The sequence below is a fragment of the Uloborus diversus genome, chromosome 10 (genome assembly GCF_026930045.1).
Source record: "Uloborus diversus isolate 005 chromosome 10, Udiv.v.3.1, whole genome shotgun sequence".
NCBI lineage: Eukaryota > Metazoa > Arthropoda > Arachnida > Araneae > Uloboridae > Uloborus > Uloborus diversus.
In genome coordinates this window covers 34,874,934-34,896,409 of record NC_072740.1, presented here as the reverse complement: position 1 = coordinate 34,896,409, position 21,476 = coordinate 34,874,934, and the positions used below count along the sequence as shown (strand labels likewise).

The 21,476-nt window shown below is 33.2% G+C and overlaps 1 protein-coding gene across 1 annotated transcript; it reads right to left on the bottom strand.

Moving 5' to 3' along the window:
• Positions 1–14,993: 14,993 nt before the first annotated feature.
• LOC129231384 (ankyrin repeat and MYND domain-containing protein 2-like) lies at positions 14,994–16,682 on the bottom strand. The gene has a single exon (XM_054865681.1). It carries the CDS (start codon positions 16,574–16,576, stop codon positions 15,368–15,370), a length of 1,209 nt encoding a protein of 402 aa, XP_054721656.1. The 5' UTR covers positions 16,577–16,682; the 3' UTR covers positions 14,994–15,367.
• Positions 16,683–21,476: the final 4,794 nt, after the last annotated feature.

The window sequence follows — 21,476 nt, the reverse complement described above, 5'->3', positions numbered from 1 at the left end:
CCAGTGGAGCAAAAGTTAGCGCACGTACGGTGGAGAGCACAGTAAGTGCCATTAAAGGTTCCATCTTGGTCCAAAAAAAAAAAAGGAAAACGCAGTAAGTGCGACAATTCGCCTGGAATCTTATTTTTGATACCCTGTAAAAATGTTTATTTGGCACTTACTGCGTTTTTCATCTTTAGTCTTCAACTCTGCCCGTCGTATAAGTGGACAATCCATTTTTTGGACTAAATTTCTCGACCTATACACGAGTATATACGGTATTCATTTTCATTAGTTGAGGAATTAGTTTTCTATTTAAATGTCCAAAATCATTCACATTTGGCTTTTATGTGCTGAATTCTTGGTATCTTAGGCTCATTTTTGTGTTTTTCTCATGCCATGGGCCGCGCTTAATATTAGCGTTTCTCTGTATCTTTGCAGGAATCTTTTAGCATCTGTTCTCGGATAACAATATTTGCTATTATTTCTTCTCTAGTAGGGGAATGTGGGGCAAAGTGAAATGGCTAAGATGACTGAGCTTTTCCAAAATGAACAAATTGCATATGTTTTGAAAATTACAGTACAAAAAGAAAGAACATTGTATTTTATAATAAATCTTTCATTGAAACATTAATTTTAATTTTCGGTAGTAATTTTGAGCCTTCAAAAAAAATAGTGGAAATTTTCCCTTTTTTTTTTTTTCAATGGGCCAAAGTGAAGAATGAAATAATTTTCTAATGAAATGTTTTCTATTTGATTGTAAAAAGTATTTTTGATCAGTAAATAAAATTTTGAATGAATAACTGAAAAGAAAATGGAACAATAAACAAATAATTGAATTAATTAGTTAACCAATGTATGACAGAAAATAAATGAATGAGTAAATGGCTAAGAAAATAATAGAATTAATAAATAAATAAGTGAATTACTAAAGAAAGGACTGTAAAAAATTGATTAACGCATGAATATGTAAGTGTTTTAGTAAATGACTGAGTGAGTAAACGAAATAAGCTATTTCACTTTGCCCCACATGTACTCGACTACTTGAGAAAAATATTTAGAACACAAATAAGCTTAATATTAACTAAATAAATATTGCACTGCATATTAATTAGAAGGTCTCAATTAATGCTGAAAATGTTAATAACAAGAATTTTATTATTTTATAATACAAAAATAATTTTTGACTTTCAACAATTATTAAAATAAGAGTCAATTTTTTAAAATTGCCTGTATTATCACATGTTTCAATATTAGGCAATATTTTTGTTTCCTGACTGGAATAGGCTACGTATGCAACTACATTGCTAAAATTTTACCAGATAAGTGGTGCTAAACAAAGAGTAAATATTTCACCTTTTCCACTTTGTCCCACATTCCCCTACACAATATGAAGCATATTAAGTAAAAATACAAACGTATTATTTGAATACATATGTTTTTATTTGATTGTATAATAAGGTACATGCAATCATAAGGTACAACGTATTTATCCGCGAATTATGTATTGAAAACAATTGGTTATATTGTACTGAATTTTTCTTTCTTTTCCTTCTATGCAGAGGCGTACAGGCATCTACACTGACCACCGATGTTGACTCTTTTTAAATTTGTAGTTTGCTATCAAAATCTCTGTGTAACTTCATATTGGAAAAAAGAAACACATTCAAAAACTTTAAAAAAATTATTTTCAACATCCTTCACACACAATATTTTTTCCATACAAAGCCACTCTACACTAAATGGGATACTATCTAGTAATACGTTATCATAGATCTATTTACCAAAATACATGACTTAAAAGAATTAAGGGAGCACATGGCTTTAATAATTTGTGCAAATAATTACTTTGAGAACTAATCTCTAATTCAACTCCTCCTATGATCTTACGTTTTCCCACTTTGTACGTTTTTTATTACTGGTTCGATAATCGGGGTTTCACTGTATTTCCAATCCTAAAATAGCGTTTTGTGTACAAGTCATATGAAAAGTGAGCACTTTTCAATGAGTGCTCACTTTTCATATGACTGTGTGAGTGGCTATGTGAGTAGGCTAACAATTTTGTTCAAACTCCAAAAGTTTATTATTATTAGTAAATGTGTTGTTGAAATTGGGTGATAACATTTTTATTCCTAATTAAGTTTCCAATTGATGTTTACTTTTAGTTAATTGATTTTTTACTTCAAGAGCAGTAAAAAATATACCGAGCAATGCATAAACTCAAAGAAAAAAAACTTATTACAGTAGGCGTCGCTTAATGTGATCACGGTTAATGTTATCATTCGCTTAATGTTATCAGAATCACGAAGTCCCCCAACACTTGTATGTTAACACACGTTAAAAAAGTCGGATATTGTAATCAGCGTCTTCGTTTATTGTTATCACTTTTTCATAAACTTTCAATTTTCGCCCCGTTTTTGTGCAACAATTAACAGAAACACATAGGCAAACCCTGACAAGACTAACTTTCTGTGTAGCATTTTGTGGTTTTCAATAGCAGTTCAAAATTTTTCTAGGAAAGAAGCTACAGAAAGTTCGCCCCCAGTGACCACAGACTCCCCCTAAAAAAACTTTCCTTTGCACCTAAAAAAAATTCAGTCGCTGGACATATTCCAGGTCATGTAGGACCTCCATTGTTGCTATTACTTTGTAAGCTGTTAAAGAATTGTGTCGAGATTGAAAACAAAGCAAAGTTAAATTAAAATTTAAACAACAAGCAAAACCATGCTGGAAAAGATAGAAAAGCTGAATGTGCTTTGAAACTGGTTTACGAATGTCAGGGAAAACGGTCATATTTTACTTCACCTATTACTATGTGATTAAATATTGCATAATTTAGCTTTAACTTTTTATAATTCAGATGCTTCCATTCTGTCAATTTATAATTTAAAACTGAAATTAGTTGAGTCATTGTGATTTTAATTTGAGGTTGCCAAAATTAATGCACCTTAATTGGAAAAAATTCATCATTTTGTGTCTCCTGGATTCTTTTCGGTTATTGTTATCAAATTGTATTTGTCCCAAAGTGATCACATTAAGCGGCGCCTACTGTATATGGTATTAAAAGCAAAATCAGGGGGTAAAACAGTTTAGAGGGTCAAAAATACTGACTTTACTGACCAAAATTTATAAAATACTGACTAAAATTTAAAGACTTAACAAACTTTGGCGTAACAAAAAAGAGTATCATACTTAGTGAAATAGATGCTAGCTTTATTTGAAATGTGCATCAATGTGAAGCTTATTTGGTACAAATGTTGACTGAAAGATGTGAGTTTAATTTATATATTTAGTGAATAATGAATAAATATTTTTTGAAACTATGATAATAGATTAAAAGATCTTGCAACTGTTCAAAATATTATTAAGTGGGTAAGCAGTATTTCATTCACAATTTTTTTTTTCTTTGAAAACTCATTGGAAAACACAATTTCAAGAAAAACTCTGATATCAGGAAATAAAAAATAATTAATAAATTTTACGTTTAACCCTGCTAATTTTTAGTTAAAAAAATTTGGTAAAGGATTTAAAGCAGCATTAATATTAATGTTAAAACATTTTAAGTTTCTCAAAAATACCTTTAAAACAGTCAAATTCGAGGAATATTTTTCATATGTCAAGCTATCTTTAAACAAGCTTGTTCGAAACAAATCTCCCTGTCAGTTTGAGATTTATATCTTTCTTTCAATCTTTGCATAGGTACTTATGTTTTATTTTTGAACTATTGGGGAAAAAAGGGGAATGATGCACACGATACATCGTCTCTAACATTTTTTGAACAAGAAAGGTTTTTTTGAATGGGGGCAGGGAGGGGAGGAGATCAGACAGACCATTAGACACACCCCATCTCAATACCTTAGTTTCAAAATTTTTATTTTGCAGCATTCAATAACTTAGTTATTTATTTGAAAATATAAAATTCAATTAAATTAAAAGTTATTTAATTGAATATTGATATTTCTTTTTAAGAATTTTTTTACAACAGATTAAGCATTGTTCTTTCTTAAAAGTATTTGTGGAAAGAAGACTGAAAAGAAGCTAGCAGCAAATTATTCTTATTAAAGTAATGCAAACTTGACCCGGTTGGCAAAATTTGGTTGCAATATTGGCAATGTCTCTTTTTTGACATTTAAAAAAGTTTTTAAGAAAAAGAGGAAAAATACAACTGCCAATATTTTTCTCAAAATGAATTCTTAGGCAAAGTTGCAGAAGAATATTGACTTTACTGACTAAATTTTGAAAAAACTGGCAAATACTGACCAAGATAAAGAATACTGACTTGTACTGAGTTTTACTGACCAGTTTTATGCCTTGCAAAATGTTTTTAAGTGGGGAGGGGGATCTCAAAGGTTAGCAATATTCAGGAAGGGGTTTCTGGAGGTCTAGGTCCCGGGAACCTATGGTTTAGACCAGGGGTCGGCAACCTTTTGAGTGGGAAGAGCCAAAAATTACTTTACAAAATTTCAAAGTTTTTGAAGAGCCATTTCTTTTTCTTGCCATCAATCAATAGTACTCCATTAAATAGAATTTTTTGATAAAAAAAAAATAATAGACAAGTATAAGTCTCCATATTTTGGAGAACCACACGTTGTAGTACACCTGAATATTTTCCAAGAAAATATGGAAAACGAGAAAACTACAAGCTTAGAAATGTTGTTAAAATTACTACAATCATATTTAATCAATACTACTTCAAATTAAAATAGACATTTATGACTTTTTAGCAACCAAAATGCTCAGGTGAAAAAAAAAAAAAAAGAACTTATTTAGAAGTCATATATGCAGCTCATAGTACAAAAGCAAAAAGTAATGTTTTGTTCATCCTAATCTCATTCTCTGAAAATTTTTAAATATTTCAATCATTTATTTAGTTTCCAAAAACTACTCAAGTATTCCATGACATAAATGTTATGAATAATAGCTAAATCAAAATTATATGTTCAACTAAAATTAAAACAAATTTCTAGTTTTTGCAGATTTTGTCATGAGTAGTTGATCAAACATTTGAAAAAATAAAAAAATTAAATAAGTTTACTTGTTGCAGCAAATATGGATATTACATAAATAGTCTAATAATTTACAAAATGAAGGCATAGAAATCTCAAGCATAGGAATTTATATTGTGCAAAGTAAGTATTTGATCATTAGCATGGTTTTCTAAAATTCCTAAGTAAAAAAATCATAAAATAAGCTAATCTGTTACAGCAAATATCAATAATTCCGTTAAAAATGGTCAAATAATTTACAAAATGAAGGCATTTAAAGTGCAAGTTAAATAAAAGATTTTGTACAAATATCTTGCAACTGCATTTAAGGGCTCAGCGATAAACATAATACTAGCAATTTTTTTGACAGACATATTTTTTATGATTTTACAGGTTAGGCACATTGCACAAATGCTAATAAAATTGAACCATCTGTTTATACGAAAAACAAAACCATGTGTTTTTTGGAGCTGTTTTCTCACTCTGACATTTGAAATGTGACACAGTAAGCAACAATCACATCGCACAGCATTTGAATTTTCTCTGTCTTTGTGACATACTGATCACATCCAGATGTTTAATTTTCTCTTTGTTTCAACTACACTCTTTACGGCAATCTATCCTTCATTAGTAGAAAATGGCAGAATCAAATAAAAGTCAGCATCGTTATCCAGTGCTCCACAATGTACCTTTTCTGGTTGACGCTCTACTTGTGCCTTTGTGATTAAGTCACCTCTCATGGCCTTATTTTTTATGTCATCTGAAGTAAACCATGATAACATGACACTAATTTTTTTAAAATGAAGAATGCCTCTTTACAAATGGCAATGGCTTGCGGCGCGTTTGTTCGGTAGCCCAATGGCAGTCATAGTTGAGCCCTTGGGTCTGCCAGAGCATTTAACTTTAGGCGGCAATTGAAAGCCTCCAACTATAGTTACCTCCAAGTTTGTAGACCCTGGACAGTTTCCTTGGCGGCTAGAGACATTGTTTCCCCAGTGTCTGGAGACTGGATTTCGTTGGCAGCTAGAGACGAAGTCTCGGCGACTGGAGAAAGCATTTCCTCAGCGCTGCAGACTGGGTTTCTTCGGCTGCTGGAGACAGAGTTCCCTCAGTGTCTGCAGACTGTGTTTTCTTGGCAGCTGGAGACAGGGTTTCCTCAGTGTCTGCAGACTGTGTTTCCTTGGCAGCTGGAGACAGGGTTTCCTCAGTGTCTGCAGTTTTTTTTCCTTGACAGCTGGAAACGGTTTCCTCAGCATCTGAAGACTGGATTTCGTTGGCCACTAGGGACTGGATTTCGTTGGCCACTAGAGACTGGGTTCCCTCGGCGACTGGAGACTACGTTTCCTCAGCCTCTGGAGACTGGGTTCCTTTGGCATCAGGAGCTTGTGAACAGCTTACATTTTTCACGGTCAACTCAACTTCTTTGGATTCGGCCCAAAGTACAATTAACTTAGCAAATCAATTTTAGAGTGATATTAGCTACTTTCAGAAATCAAAACATTTAATTTGTTGCTGACCACTGCTGCTTTTCGAAATTTTTGTTGGGTTGACAGTCTACCCTGATCAAGCGCAGCTTGAACTCAAACAGTAGGAGCTGCAGGTTCAGTATGTTTCAAACTCATTGATTTTAAAAAATATTTTTTTGTCCACCTTTGACTGATAGTTTGTTCATTGACAGACAAAGACACATTTTCTAAGGTATGACATATGCCTGCGGGGTAATTTAGATGACAAATAAAAAGTACATTGGCATGATTCTATGCTAGTATAATTAGCGGAAACATCAACTTCCGAGACTTGATTAATAGCCCCTTGCAACTCGGGCCTTATTAACTCAAAAGCATACGGTGTCAAGCAATTAAAATAAAACTGTTCCTCTTCCGAATTCAAGGCCTCTGTCGGAATTTTGTTGAAGACTCTAGCAGCTCTTTCAAAGATTTCGAGCCTCATGCATTTAACTACTGAAAAAAAAAAGTCTTTAAAAAAGCCTTCCAGTGTAGAGAAATGTGCAATTAAACTTTTCAACTTAGAAATTAGACATTCTACACGATTATTTGTTCTGTTGAACAGTGTGTCATTTGTAAAATGGGAAATTTGGGTCCATTCGTGTATTATGTCCTTCCAATTTTTATGAAAGTACTCTACAACATGCAGAGGAGCTGTTTCTGTCAGTTCTTTATACAACTTGTTATATGCCGGGAGTGTTTTCGTGTAGCATATTTTCTGTAGGATTGACTTAATGGTTATCACATCATTTGGAGCCAATCCCATTTTGGTCACAGAGATTTCTCGGTTGAAAATTTTCAATGCGTGGAAAAGGCATATCCTTAGTTTCATATTAAGGGAAAACCTCTTTGAACATCTATCTCTCTTGCAAGTCCTTGTCAGTCATCACTATTTTGGTGTCCTTCCAACTTGGATTTAACTCCTTAAATGTCTGCAAGAACCAACGATAAATATCATTTTCTTCAGATGTAAATACACCAAAAGCAACCACAGTGGATTCTCGATTGCTATCTTCAGCCATTAAATTAAATATTGGTGTTCTTAAATCCACTAATTCGTAAGTGCAATCTGCAAACAGTATTTCTGGATAATCAGTGTAGTTTTTTTTCATTATATCATCTTGTACAAAAATAGCTTTTAAATTCTTTTCTGAATCAGTCAGACTGTTTACTGAACACTCATAAGGCTTTCCTCAGTGATACTATTATTTTTTCCAATGGCTCTTTATTTGATGCAGCTAGAGAGGGATAAAAAACCAAAAATTATCAACTTTATAAAAGCAAATGTTAAGTACATTAACATTTTACAAATAACATAATCAGGGCTGCCACTCAATTCTGGAGAAAAAATTACGTGTTTTCCCTGTATGAATATGCAACAATATAAACGAACGAACACTGAACAATAAACGTTCGAAAAAGAACAATAATATCCCAACAGCTTCAACGCAGGAAATACTAAATAAATAATGGGAAATAAAGAATAATTCATTATTACTGAAATAATAGCAGGGTGATTGAATAAATTCAAACTTTTATTTAATTAAAAAAAAAAAGACTTCTTTACAATTCATTACTTGGATCTAGATAAAAAAATTGTTTTTGATCACTAGTTTCATGCTCCTTAAATTAAGTTAGCATAAATTTCAAGTACATAAGAAGTAAAACAGTTAATATTTTTTATACAAACATTTTCACTTTAAAAAAAAAGTAAAAATTAGCAATTTTTATATTATTTTTTTGGTAGTTTATATACTTGAGCATGGGTTTTTACAACTTCAATTAAAAAAATATCATTAAATACAATTCCCTGCCACTTTCCAGGTTTTTAAGGAAATTTTCAAAACTCCTTGGATCTTTCCTGTTTTTTAGTTGATTTTTGAATTTCCTGTATTTTCCCTGCTTCTTCAGGTTTCATTGTGGGCGTGGCAACCCTGATAATATAGGGGCAAAAAATGGAACATTGAGAGTATATTTTACATCGCACTTCAATGTTGGACAAGTCTTTCAGGGTAATATTTTTCTGTGTCAAATTAGTGTATTTTTCTTGCACAAGCTTTTTGTTTGCCTTCATTTCTAACAGCTCTAAAAATTTCCTGACTCCTCTGACTGGGAAGATAACTGAATAATTCTTTGGATACCTGCAAAATTTTAAAATAAAATCAATTACTTATGTAATAGAAATATTGCAATTGTATTGCACTATAATTTTTATCCTAAAGTAAGACAAAAATATCCTAAAATAAGTAACTATCAAGTCACATAATAAATCCGGCATATAATAATGCCTAAGTATGTCAATAAATATTTAAATGTCAATGGCTACAGGTTAAGGAATGTGGCCTTAATAGTGGCCGAATATTCGGTATTCGGCCATATTACCCTTCTTTTAAATTATGGGAGGGGTTCGCAAGGGAGAGTCGTTTCAAGGGAGAACTTTTAATTATTATTTTTTCCTTTGTAAACTGTTTACATCTAAATTTTTTAGTCACAAAGTTAATCGGTACAAATTGTTAGAGTTCGCAACATGAATCATTTCCCCTGCGTATATATGCCATATTTTATGAGTAGAGTCCTTAACATGACGGGTTAAATGATTACTTCACTTTATTTTGATTTTATGTATTGGTAGGGCTTCTGCAATGGTAAAAAAAGAATTAAATCTATACTTTGAAGTAGCAAATATTGATATTTGAACTTTGTGAAATGTAGAGTCCACAACATTCAAATACTCTGAAATGCAGGGTTCGCGTTTTACGCGCTATAGCGGGTTTTTTACGCAAATTCGCGGGAAAAGGGACGCAAACTTCCGCGAAAAAATCGGGTCCCAGGGACCCAGAAAAACCCAAAAGATAAGAACCAGAGAAAAAAATGGGGAGAAAATGCTAAAGATCTATTTAGTATATGCTTTTAAGCTTCAAAATGACCAGGAGAATCAACAGAAAGGGGACTAAAATGACCCTATCTGTTTATCAGCTATTCAAACACACCCCAATTGTGGACCAGTCAATGGAATTTTAGTGATAAGACTGGAGCTTACAGTAACCTCCTGGGCAGAGCTCAGGGAGCAAGTTCACAAATAGCCCATTGTACAGCATTCTAAGAATAAGCTTTCCCTCAACTTTTATCTTGAGGAAATTCCTAAAAACAGAAATGAAGACTAAAAATGAGAGAGGTTTTCAATGCAATCTTCAGGAATAATACAAGACAATTGTACAGTAAAAATATTGCAATTTGGCATTCATGTAACCAGAATTACTTTTGAAAATCATTATTTTGCATTCCCAATAAAAAGAGGGGAGAAAAAAATGGCGAACATTTTCCAGATCGCGCTAAACACAAAGAGTTCGGAACTTTTACATTTTTCTTGTTAAATTGCTTATGAATACTTGAATTTTATACAAAAGCACTTTAACCTTGTTCTTTTTCTAATAATTCATCTCTTTCTGATGGGTTATTTTTATTTGGACTTGCAAAAGTCGGGTATTAATCGATCGCGCCATTTTTGCGCGCCATTTTCAAAATGGCGCGATTTTAAAAATAGAACAAAAAATCAAAACAGATATTTTGAACAAGTCAAAATAAAGTCAAATATACTGATTTAAGATTGCAAATGAGCAATTTTCACACTCATATGAGAAAATGTTTCGTTTTTGCGATCGCGATTTTTGCGTTGGGTTCATTCGCTTGCGATTTATTATTATTATTATGTAATTGCCAATGATAATTGGGAAAGAGGGGGGGGGGGGGATCTGTTTGCTTTTTTCACTAAGAAAAATTTCCAGGAAAACCAAAGTTAAGAGAGTGCTTTTTGCTTGATCAATCAGAGGCACTTGTTTTATATTTTATGGTAAAACCTATTTTTAAAGTAAATTTTGAGTTAATCTCATTGTAACTGACCAAATAGTTTCTCACATAACTGAGTCTTGCAAGTGTATTATTTGAAAATAATTTTACAATGATAAAATCACAAAAAATTTAGGGCAAAAATAACCAATTTATTTTATTTCATGCCTCCCCCCCCCAAGTATAAATATTTTTATATTATTCATTTACACACTAAGATTTTCTGTTTAAAATTTAAGGGACTCATTTTTTCCACCAAAGGACCCAAATCTATTTCATTAATGGGTCTCTGGGACCCATGTTACGGATAGTTGAGCGCGAACACTGGCCTTTATATGAAAACGTAATTTTATGTTTTCAGCATTTTATCTTCTCTTTAAAAAGGGTTATAATCCACCTTGAATGTGAAAGGACAGTGCTGTTTCATTTAATACCAGGGTTGATAAAAATCACTGTTTTTTCTTAAAAATCAAAGAGATCAGATCTTTGTGATTTAAATATGACTTATTTTGATATAAATTGGATTTTTCAAAATTTAAATATAACATTTGATACCAACATATTAAATTGCTTGATAAAATTTGGTGAAGTATGTAACATTTTTTGTTTTATCAGTTTCAAAATTATTTGACGCATGGAAATCTTTGTTTTAATGTATAAATTTCGCGTAAATTTTACAAGCAACCCTGATAATATATCTAGTGTAAGTTCTAGAAAGGTTTAAACTCCCCCCCCCCACTACACCACCAAGTTTGACTTAATGGTAATTTAACACAGGTCATTTAAAGATGTGGAAACAAATTTGCTTTACGTCATGACTGTGTTCATTTGACATGTCAGAGATAACAAGTTGTGTTGCATCATCACTCAATTTTACGTAAATAAATGCTGTACATCCTTGACGCATAGACCTACAAATATAAGATAGTTAAGTATGTTATTTTATGACCATGTTAATTAAGCAAGTGAGAATCAAAGAAAAAGATTTTATAATATAGGAACTTCATGAGCGATCACTAAGTTTCTATGAGTTACAACTAGTGATGTGCTTGGTATCTGTATCTGATAATATCCAAGGAGGGAGAATAAAGCCGCACTCAGCCGTGCGGGGGGCCCGCTACGCGGACCCCCCGGGCGGTGGAACCTAAGGCCTACGGCTAAGAGGTGGGGTGCGTGCGGAGAAAAGTAGTTTGCAGCAATCAATTAAAACTAATAGCTGATACATTTTCCCCAAATTTTGAGTTGTGTATCTTCCTTGCGGGGGGTGAAATATGTGTAACCCCCAGAGCAGAATACTTTGTGATGTTCTGCAACACAAAATCATTTGACCAAAATTGTTCTGCAAACACTTCAGACGTTGCATACATAAAACCTGCAACTAGATCAGGGATGCACAACATATGGCCCACGGGTCAAAAGTGGCCCGCAAAGCATGCTGAATTGGCTTGCTGCAAATTCTCCAAAATAGGAAGAAAAAAAAAAGAATTTTTTCCCCCAAGTACAATTTGACCTACTATATGTAGCACACATTTTTAGTTTTAAGTCGAATTAAGTCAATTCTCCAAATATTTTCCTTCCAAAGCCGGAAATTCTAATCCCTGTAGGGCGCTTAAAGGGCACAAAACAGGTGTAGCCAAAGATATTTTTCTATTAAAATTCAGCAGATATTATTCAAACATCTTTTAATTACACTAAACATGTAGTTTTGTGCAGATTTAGCAAAGTTGGAAGGAAATATAACGTTTCTGTGAAATAATGCAAAAAAAAGGAATTTTTGTGCTAATTTTCCGCCTAATAAGCATAACCTGCAGGGATCATAGGTTCTTATTTTTTGAAATTGAAGAAACCTGTGAAAGCTGTGCAGGATTTCTGCAAAATTATATCTTTCATTAGAAGAAATTTGCAGAAAAAAATCTGCCTTTTCTGCAGAGAAATTTTCAGAGTAAAGTTTTCGGAGAGTAAAAAAGTTTTTTTTCCTGAAGTTTCACTATAGATGACTTCATATTATAGATGATTCGTACCTTCAATCACATTTGGACTGGGATTAAATAGGAGAAAAAGTTGATATCCGTATAAGTATTCGCAGAGCTACATTAATTATCCGGCACATCACTAGTCGTAACAATTGTTAAATAAAAGATAGAAGCAAGCAAATATTATCAAGAAAAGCACCTTAAAAGATCTCTATAAGTAAAAAGTTCCAAGAGGTGAAGTATACAATTCACTTTCAGATTAACACCCACATTTATCATTAGACTAGCAATGATAACAGGGCCTACGCTAGAAATTTCACGTTGCTAAAGGCGAGGTGGCTGTTGCTTAACGAAGGTCCTGGATAGGAATAGCAATTTTAACGCCCCCCCTTTAAAGGAAAAGCCATAACTCTTCAGTATCCACTTGATAGTTAATCCGAGACTTTGAACATACGTATTGCTATTATCTTCAGACAAAATTTTTCAGTTAAGGAAATATTGGTCCCACCAGGTCAAGGCGACCGCCCATCTGGGCGCATTTGATAACAATTTGGGGAGGGGGGGGGGTATTTGTGGATAACACTTAATTTTTCTTGATTTTGTATAATAGGATTCAAAAGAACTATATGCCCCTATCTGATTAAGCATGCAACTGATCGGGATTTGAAATTGAAAGGGGAATTGCACGAAATATTCACAAAATTGGACCCCCCCTGATTTTAAGATTAGAGGGGGGAATTTCTCCGTAAATTATTTATCAGGATAATGAACCCTAGACGAAGGCTTTCTTTCATAGAAATAAAAAGGGAAGGAGAAAATTCAGTTTTTTCTCTTATTTTGCTTAATCCGTAAGAATGCTTGTAACATTTAGAATTCGTCCTGGAACACATTTTTGCCAGTTAAATCTGAAGTAGAAGGGTGCACATCCCCTTAAGAATTGAACCTTATTTCAAATCCTGTAGTAAAAAAAAATGTTGGATAATGTAAATCTGATGAAGTCTGTTACTTTATTAATAAAAAGCTTTTTTAATAATGATTACTGTAAATTTACAACTGTAATAATTCTCAGCAAATTTTATAGTACTTATGAAAATTAAAATTCTCCCACAGAGTCAAAATAATCCACCCTGAAATCTGAAGTAGAGGGGGGACATTCCTCCCTAAGAATTGAACCATATTTTAAACCCTGCTAATGATAAGATGCTTAATTAGGCTTAGATAAAATCATTTTTTGTAATATTACTGTTAAAAGACCTCAAAAAATTAAGAATAATTTGCTTTCTATTGGTTCAGTATATCGTCGGCACCATGCTAAACTAAGGAATGTGAAAAATTGACACTATTCAGGAGAACCAAAAACCGAACATGTTTTTCCACGTGACGCTTTTACTTATTTTCAGTTTTATAAATGTTAGAGATAAATTTTGAGTGTTAGTTAAAGAAACTTAGTTACAGATACTTAACTAGTTTTAGAAACTAGTTAAGTCGCTGAATTGAAGGCAAAATGTCGAACATGAAACTTGACGGCAAATCATGGCGATTTTTCATTCATTATTCTAGCAGGGTGCCGACAATAAGAGAAAAGAGAATTAAGCAATGATCACCAGAAAAGCAAAATCTAATTTAAAATAGAACTTACAATGTTTTTCTTTGTCCAAGGTTATCCTTTTTCTTCTTGAATGTACCTCCGTGGGCCCACGTGAGTTTGACAAAGTAGTATTTTAGGTCGGGACAAGCATTAGCAACAGGATTTGGATAACACTTTCTAGCTGCTTCCAAAGTTCTGCAATCAACGATGAAAAAATCCGAATAACTTTTCATTTCTTTCAAAGTTTTCAAATTCAATTCACGATTTGAAACTCGCACTGCGTTCCATGACGGTAGCCATTTCTACACATACCAAGATATACCATCGGAGCGATATAACAATGGGCTAAATGTACTCACCTCGTGAAAAAAGCAAAAGTCCTTAAAAATATCTTTTACGCCAAGATGATAACTTAAATTTGTTCCTTTCTCATACTGAACCATGAAAGCAATATTTAAATATGGTGAAGCTATCTACTGGGTAATTATTTAAATCATTAACGTTGGTAACGGACCTAACATTTCCGTAGGAGAACATAAAATATTTAACATTCAATCAAATTTAAATAATTCAAAGATATTTCATAGATTTATTGCAAAACATATTTTGAAACATACATAGGTTATTTAATGTGATTTTATATTTTGGAAATAGATGAAATATTAAGAAATTTCACTTTTCATTCAGGACAGCCCTTTCCTAGGGGGTCGCTTCCTTTAAAAATATTCATATAAAAAGAGCTTAAGAAATATTCCTATAATATTATACATCAAAACTCTTGACAGTATGCATTCTTAGAGAACACTGTCACTTAACCCTATAAGTTATTTAATTTCAAAATAAAAAATAAGTTTTATGCCAGACATAAAAAATTATTTTTAAATTTATCCAAATACATAAAGTTTTAAAATTAATGTAGTACCAATTACTTTAATAAATTAATTTTTACTAATTAAAAAACTTTTTGCCCTTGAAAGGATTAAGTATTTAGTACATCCCATTATTAAAATGAACTACAGGCAAGATCAAAATTGAATAAGGTACCCTTTTCTCTTCACCTTTAATGGGGGGGGGGGGGTCTGGTATTTCATATACCAGGTTCATTATATCCTAAATTCATGAGCTTCAAACACAAAACTCAAACAAAAATGAGGATAAATAATATTTAATTAGAAGTAAATCAACTTGTACAATATCACAACATTCAGGAACACTTCAAGAGACAAAAAAAAAAAAAGATACATTCATTCAAATAACATTTATGCACTTTGTCCAATATTACTTACTGATGATCAGCAATTTGAAAAAAAACAACAACGTTCGATGGGATAAAAGAAAATATTTCTATAGCATCAAATGAATATTTTAATAAGTATGAACAAGGATTGAATGGATGAACAATAAAAATTACAGAATCAGTCACAGTTCTAAAATGCACATAAAGCAAGCAATTCACCAGTACATGCAAGATATTTTCTTAACAAATAAAGTTCATTTTGATTCATTTCCGCAGTCAGAAGGGACAGCAGAGCTACTAGATTGAGATTCATCACATTTTGTACTCGTGATCTGTTCATCAGACTTGGTCTCTTTGTTCAATTTTGACAACTCTGGACAAGCTAACTTATGAGAAAACCAATGTAACTTCTGACAGTTTTTATCACAGTAATGAACCGCTTTACAAGCAGAACATTTTTTCTCAGCATAGGGTTCGCCACATGTACAGCATAAGTAAACTTCATCCGATGATCGTTGATGACTGATCATGTCTGTAAGAATGGATACAGCAGCTACATCATTACTAACATTTTGCGATGTAAGAGTGCGGACTAGTTGCTGGAAGAGAGTATTATTTAAGAATGGATACTCTTTGATGTCCTGACGAAGAAAGTTTTCCAACTTCTCTTGCAACCCATTTTTATCACTTTTAAGCCAGTGTTTAATGAGAACAGTTAAAAGATCCTTATCAGAATCAGCCTTTGCCTGCTTTGTTTTAAGTTCACCACAGAATTTTTCACAATATGATAGCACAAATGCCAGATGATGGAACTTCAATGACAACAACTCATTACCTTCATCTTTATACTTCTTTTCACGCAACAAATCAAACACTTTGATAACTTTTTGAATATTCTCCAGAATAGAAAGATTATTCTGTATATACATCGCAATTCGAACAGGGTGAATATTTGTCATTATAGCCATCTTGTGAACAACCTGGCACAAATGGGATGGTAATTTCGGTTCGGTTTCCAAACCATTTATTTGAGTAAAATACTCAATTTCTTCTGATTTGATAAAGTTATTTATAGCACTAACTGCATTGTGATTTCCAACAAAAGCAGCCATTTGCGATGCCGTTTTATTTATAGAATTGGTGCTGGAAACGGAAGCACCATTTTCCAGCAACAGAGTAACAACATCTACTTTACCAGATAATCCAGCAAACATGAGAGAGCTATATTGAGAGCTATGGCGCGTCAAATTCACATCGGCTCCGCAATCTAAAAGTAATTTACAAAGTTTGTAATCACCTTTGTAAGCAGCATGCTGAAGTGGTGTCATCCCGTCGTCATCTACGCAATTCACAGACAGATTTTCGGTGGTTAAAAGACGTTTTACTTCTTCATATTTACGTTCGTTAGTGTACTTGAAAAGCTCTTTTTCCTGAGAAGTTAACTCAACCTTTGATGAAGCCATGATTATTTTTATGGTTAATGAATGATCAAGAGAAATAAGATAAACTTTAAATAATAACAATAACGAAAGAAATGCAACTTATCAACCCCATGCGTTCGGTACACAAGTGCCGTAGAAACACAAATGTATGTACTATTGCCAATGACGAAATTGCAACGAAACTTTACAAACCTTGCGTTCGTCGAACCTCATTGGTCGACCGGTAAATAACCGGTTACTAACCGCAGCGTTCTATGATCAACCGGTTACCTCACCGGTTACCATTTTAAGCTGTTGATTGTGGATTGGAGCACGTGATCATTAGCTGTCACGTGATTAACTAACCGGGCGCTACCGATCGAGCCGAGACCCACGTGATAACAGGCCAGACAACTCCCCTCCCCCCCTCTTCGTTACGCCACCAGTAGTCGATCTTTGAACTTGGCGCGAAACTTTGAAAGCAGTGCAGTCTACCAGTTAAACAATAGTGCTTCTTGGTCTGGTTGAAATAGATGAAATAGGAAATATTAACTTCGGCTGCACATTTTTGAATACAATACTGTTGGATTTATCTCATCCTTTCCTCGTACCGGAATGTAGAGGCAATTAAAAAATATATATATATAATATAAGTGTCTGCTGAGTGAATTTGAGTCAGCGATTTCCGCTTCCGAACAACCTGCATGTGAAGAAAAAAGCTGGGCGTCTCATGGAATAAATTTTAAAGTTCGGAGGTAAGTACTTTTCTCAGATAAACAAATTTACATTTTATGCAGTTAAGATTACTTAAGTTTTCCTCCATTACACGAACAATTGTCAGTTTCCTTTCTGATATCTTTGTCTGTAATTTGTAATTTTAGTATACTGCTTTAATATTTGAAACAGTTAACTTGCAACTTTTTATTTCTTTATTTTTTCAACTTTGTACACGCATTTATTCGAAATGGATTTTCCAAGCTGACAATATACATATGTCAAAATTTTCTGCAAATATACTTGTTGCTATCAGAAGCAACGTAACTTGGTGTTGATATTCAGTTAATATGTAAACAAGTTTATTGAAACAGGCTTTTAACTGAACTAATCTTATGTTTTCCGTTTCGATTAAATTGTTTCATACGCCAGCATGTGTTATTTTGATCAAAAAACATTCCTTGATGGGCTTCCGTAGTTCTGAGATAGAAGATTAGATTTGAACGCCGGAGGTCGTGGGTCCGATACTCAAACATTTCCCCCCAACTACGCCCCTGCAATGTTATTCAAACAAGCTGGTTCTGTGCGTAAATTAAAAAAATATATACGGTTTTTTTTCACTGTTGTCTTTAAGTTTTATGATATTTATGCACACATTGTGGTTAAGTTAACAGTATTCATAATTTCTGGGCTTGCGAAAGATTAGTTTTGAGCAGTGGATACACAACGTGTTTTTGCCAAATGCTCTGTGCTTGTTTGTTTATGCTTAAAAAGGGCAAAATATCTTGAACTACATATTTTTTGAACTCCTTGGGTTTTCTGTTAATAAGCTTTCAGGAACTCTGAAACTGTAACATAAATTGAATTAAGGGGCTGTCTATAAAGTATTATGTAAACTTTTGAACAAATTCTCCCCCTCCTCCTTGTTACATGTAACGCTGTTCAACATGAGCATATTGTTATAAACAACGCGTGATGTCACACTTCTTGTTATCCCCTCCCTTCCCCCTGTCACAAAACTGTCTCATTGATTTCCTAAAAGAGCATACTCAGCAAAATGTTGATCTAAATTTAACGTTTTAAGTATTAAAGAAAGTTGGTAAAATGGTCATTCTATGAAAAGTTTTTTGAAAAATGTTACTTTGTCATGAATTAATGCTTTTTAAAATAATTTTTCAAAAGCCTAAAATGATGAACTATTAAAGCCCCCACCCCCCACACACAAGAATCATTAGCAGCAGAAAAAGCTGAAAATGGAAAAGTAGCCGAATTCCAAAAAAAAAGGCTGTTTAGATATTGAATACATTTTTTGGATGTACAACATACAGTATTCATGATGTTGTATTATACATTCTTTAATTAACGTTTTTCAAGTTGAATTCCTGTGTAATTTTTCGAGAGTGCCCACCGAAGGGGGGGGGGGTCGGAATCATAGTCTCATAGTAATGATAGCTTTTCAACGGCTATAGTTATAAATAGACACGTTTAGTGTGACGTCAGGGGTTGCCAGAAACACGGGGAAGTTTCCAATCATGCCGTTGCTATGCGCGTTGCTAAGGGAGAATCAGCATAGGATCTTCGTAGGAATAGGGTAAGAGCGATGTTTAATTGATAGTTTTTTGGCAATTAAATGGTCTAAATAATTTTTTTAGTGGTTTCAAGTTACATATAAGTCACCTGTAGACATCATTTGACGAGTATCGATAATTTTTACATGTGAATCGGGTTAAAATTCGGCAAAACATAGAATTATGTGGAATACAAGTGTGTTTTCTAGAGTTATACACTCTTCTTATTGTTATTTCTTTTTCGTTGGGGGAGAGGGGGACAGGTCCGACATTTGAGAGGGTCAGGAGAGGTATTGCCCCTCTCATGTCTTTTGGAAAATAACTGTATTTCTATAAATTTGGCGTAATTTTTGCTGTTTTTCGACGCAACATACTCGTACATTGACTTTTTCCTTTTTGCACGTACCCTTCAAGGAAATTTGATATATCATGACTTGGGGGGGGGGGGTGAGATTTTTCTTTTAAAGTTTAGAGCGAAATTTAATTATTATTATTTTTTTTAGGAAGAGGAGTAGTTTTAATTGAATTGTATGCATTCTTTTCTTTAGAAGACGAGAGACCATGTCAGCCTAGTCAGCGATACCTGGAGGGGGGGGGGAGAATTTTTCTGCATTTGTTCCAGTAATAATGCATATTTTAATGAAACTCCATTCCTTCGGGCTCTTTGGGGGAAAGGGAGAATTACGTGTTTTCTTCAAATTGTCACGAGTATTTTAATCATTTTTTTTTTTTTTTGTATTCCGAGGCGGGAGATTTTTACTTTACTCTACTTGTTATACATATTTTTTGCATCAATATACATAAATATACATTGAAAATTTCAGTTTGTTCTACTATTTGCAATGCATAGTTCAATTAAATTCTTTTCTTCGGGGAGAGGGGATATTTCTTCTTGCTGCGCGTAATTTTAAGTAATTGCTCTTTGGGGGGGGGACAAGGATATACATATTAGTTTTTTCTAGGATCAATGGGAATTTTGTCAATTTCTTCAAGCTAGTTTTTATTCCTATTCGGAATAGAGCTCAATTGGAGTTTAACTTAAATTACGTGTGTGTTCTCGCAGAAGAAAAACTTTTAAACTAAAATATCCCAATCAAACTCGCATTAGAATAAGGACAATGTAACCTAACATCCCCCCTCCCATTCGAAAAAAAAATAATTTCAATGCAAACAAGCATCACAATCGAGAAAACTGAAAAATTCTCCTTCCCCAAACAAAAAATTACTTATACCATTAAAAAAAAAAATCCCGCCCGAAGAAAATAATTATAATCAAATTCTTAGAAAACTTTAAACAGGATTCAAAAAAAAAATATCATCATTTCAAATTTTTCTGCAAATGGGGGAGGGGGTTAAATCATATACAGTAAATGCATATTGCATCGAAAGACAAAAAATTGCGCAAAATTGATAGAAATACAGCAATTTTCCGAAAGCGGGGGCGGGGGGCAATGTCTTTCCAGACCCTCTCAAATGGCGGAGCTGTTCCCCTCCACCCAAAGAAAACGAAATAACAATAAGAAGAGTGTATAACTCTAGAAAACACACTTGTATTCCACATAAGTCTATGTTTTGCCGAATTTTAACCCGATTCACATGTAAAAACTATCGATATTCGTCAAATGATGTCTACAGGTGGCTTATATGTAACTTGAAACCACTAAAAAAATTATTTAAGCATTTAATTGGCAAGAAACCATCAATTAAACATCGCTCTAACCCTATCCGTACGAAGATCCTATGTTGTTTCTTCCTTAGCAACGCGCATAGCAACGGCATGATTGGAAACTTCCCCGAGTTTCTGACAACCCCTGACGTCACCACTAAACGTGTCTATAACTGTGCCCTTGAAATTGTAAGGGAGATGGAGATGTTTTGGGGGTTTTTTTTTTTTTTTTTAAGTTTTCATAATTGAAGGGGGTAGGGCACCGTCTTTTGAAAAGCATAAATTTGCTCAGCTAAGTTAACATTAATAATATGGTATTATGTACTTTAATTTGATGTTATGTCTTTGAAACATATTGCAGTCATGTTTCCCGTTTTCTTAAGTAAAAATGTTTATTTATTTTTTAAAATTTCATTTAATTCTTATTCAAATACAATAGTAATATTATTTTTTATTTTGATGTAATTGTAAAATGAAAGTTCATTTATTTATTTGAATACTTCTTAAGACTTAATGTTTCAATACAATATACGAGTAGTTAAAATGCGATTAGTTAAAAAACAATTTCCAATGAAAAATAAAACTGTGTTTATTTATCACTTTGTTTTAACATGATTGTAAAATAAAATCGTGTTTAGTTATTTGAATACTTTGTAATACTTATAAATGTTTTTATGTCAAATACTATGAATTAAGCTCAGTGTATTTTTTAATGTATGATTATCGGTTCCTTTTTATGTTTTCAAATGAAAAAGTAGAACTTGTAATGCTACTAAAATAACAGAAGTCAATAATAAATAAACCAAATAGTTTTATTTAACCAAAATATTAATCGAAGTGCTCACTTCCCAATATCATTGTGGATCGACAAACGATGACGTCATTTGCTAGTTGGATGGCCTTCCTATCTCGAAGGCCTCGATCGAGCTCGCCGAACGTAAGCCATCACTCCTCATGTTCGAGCGCTCTCTCAATCAATGAAGCTTTCCATTCA

Coding starts and splice junctions, on each gene's coding strand:
- LOC129231384 (XM_054865681.1), bottom strand. CDS start 16,576: ATGGCTTCATCAAAGGTTGAGTTAACTTCTCAGGAAAAAGAGCTTTTC.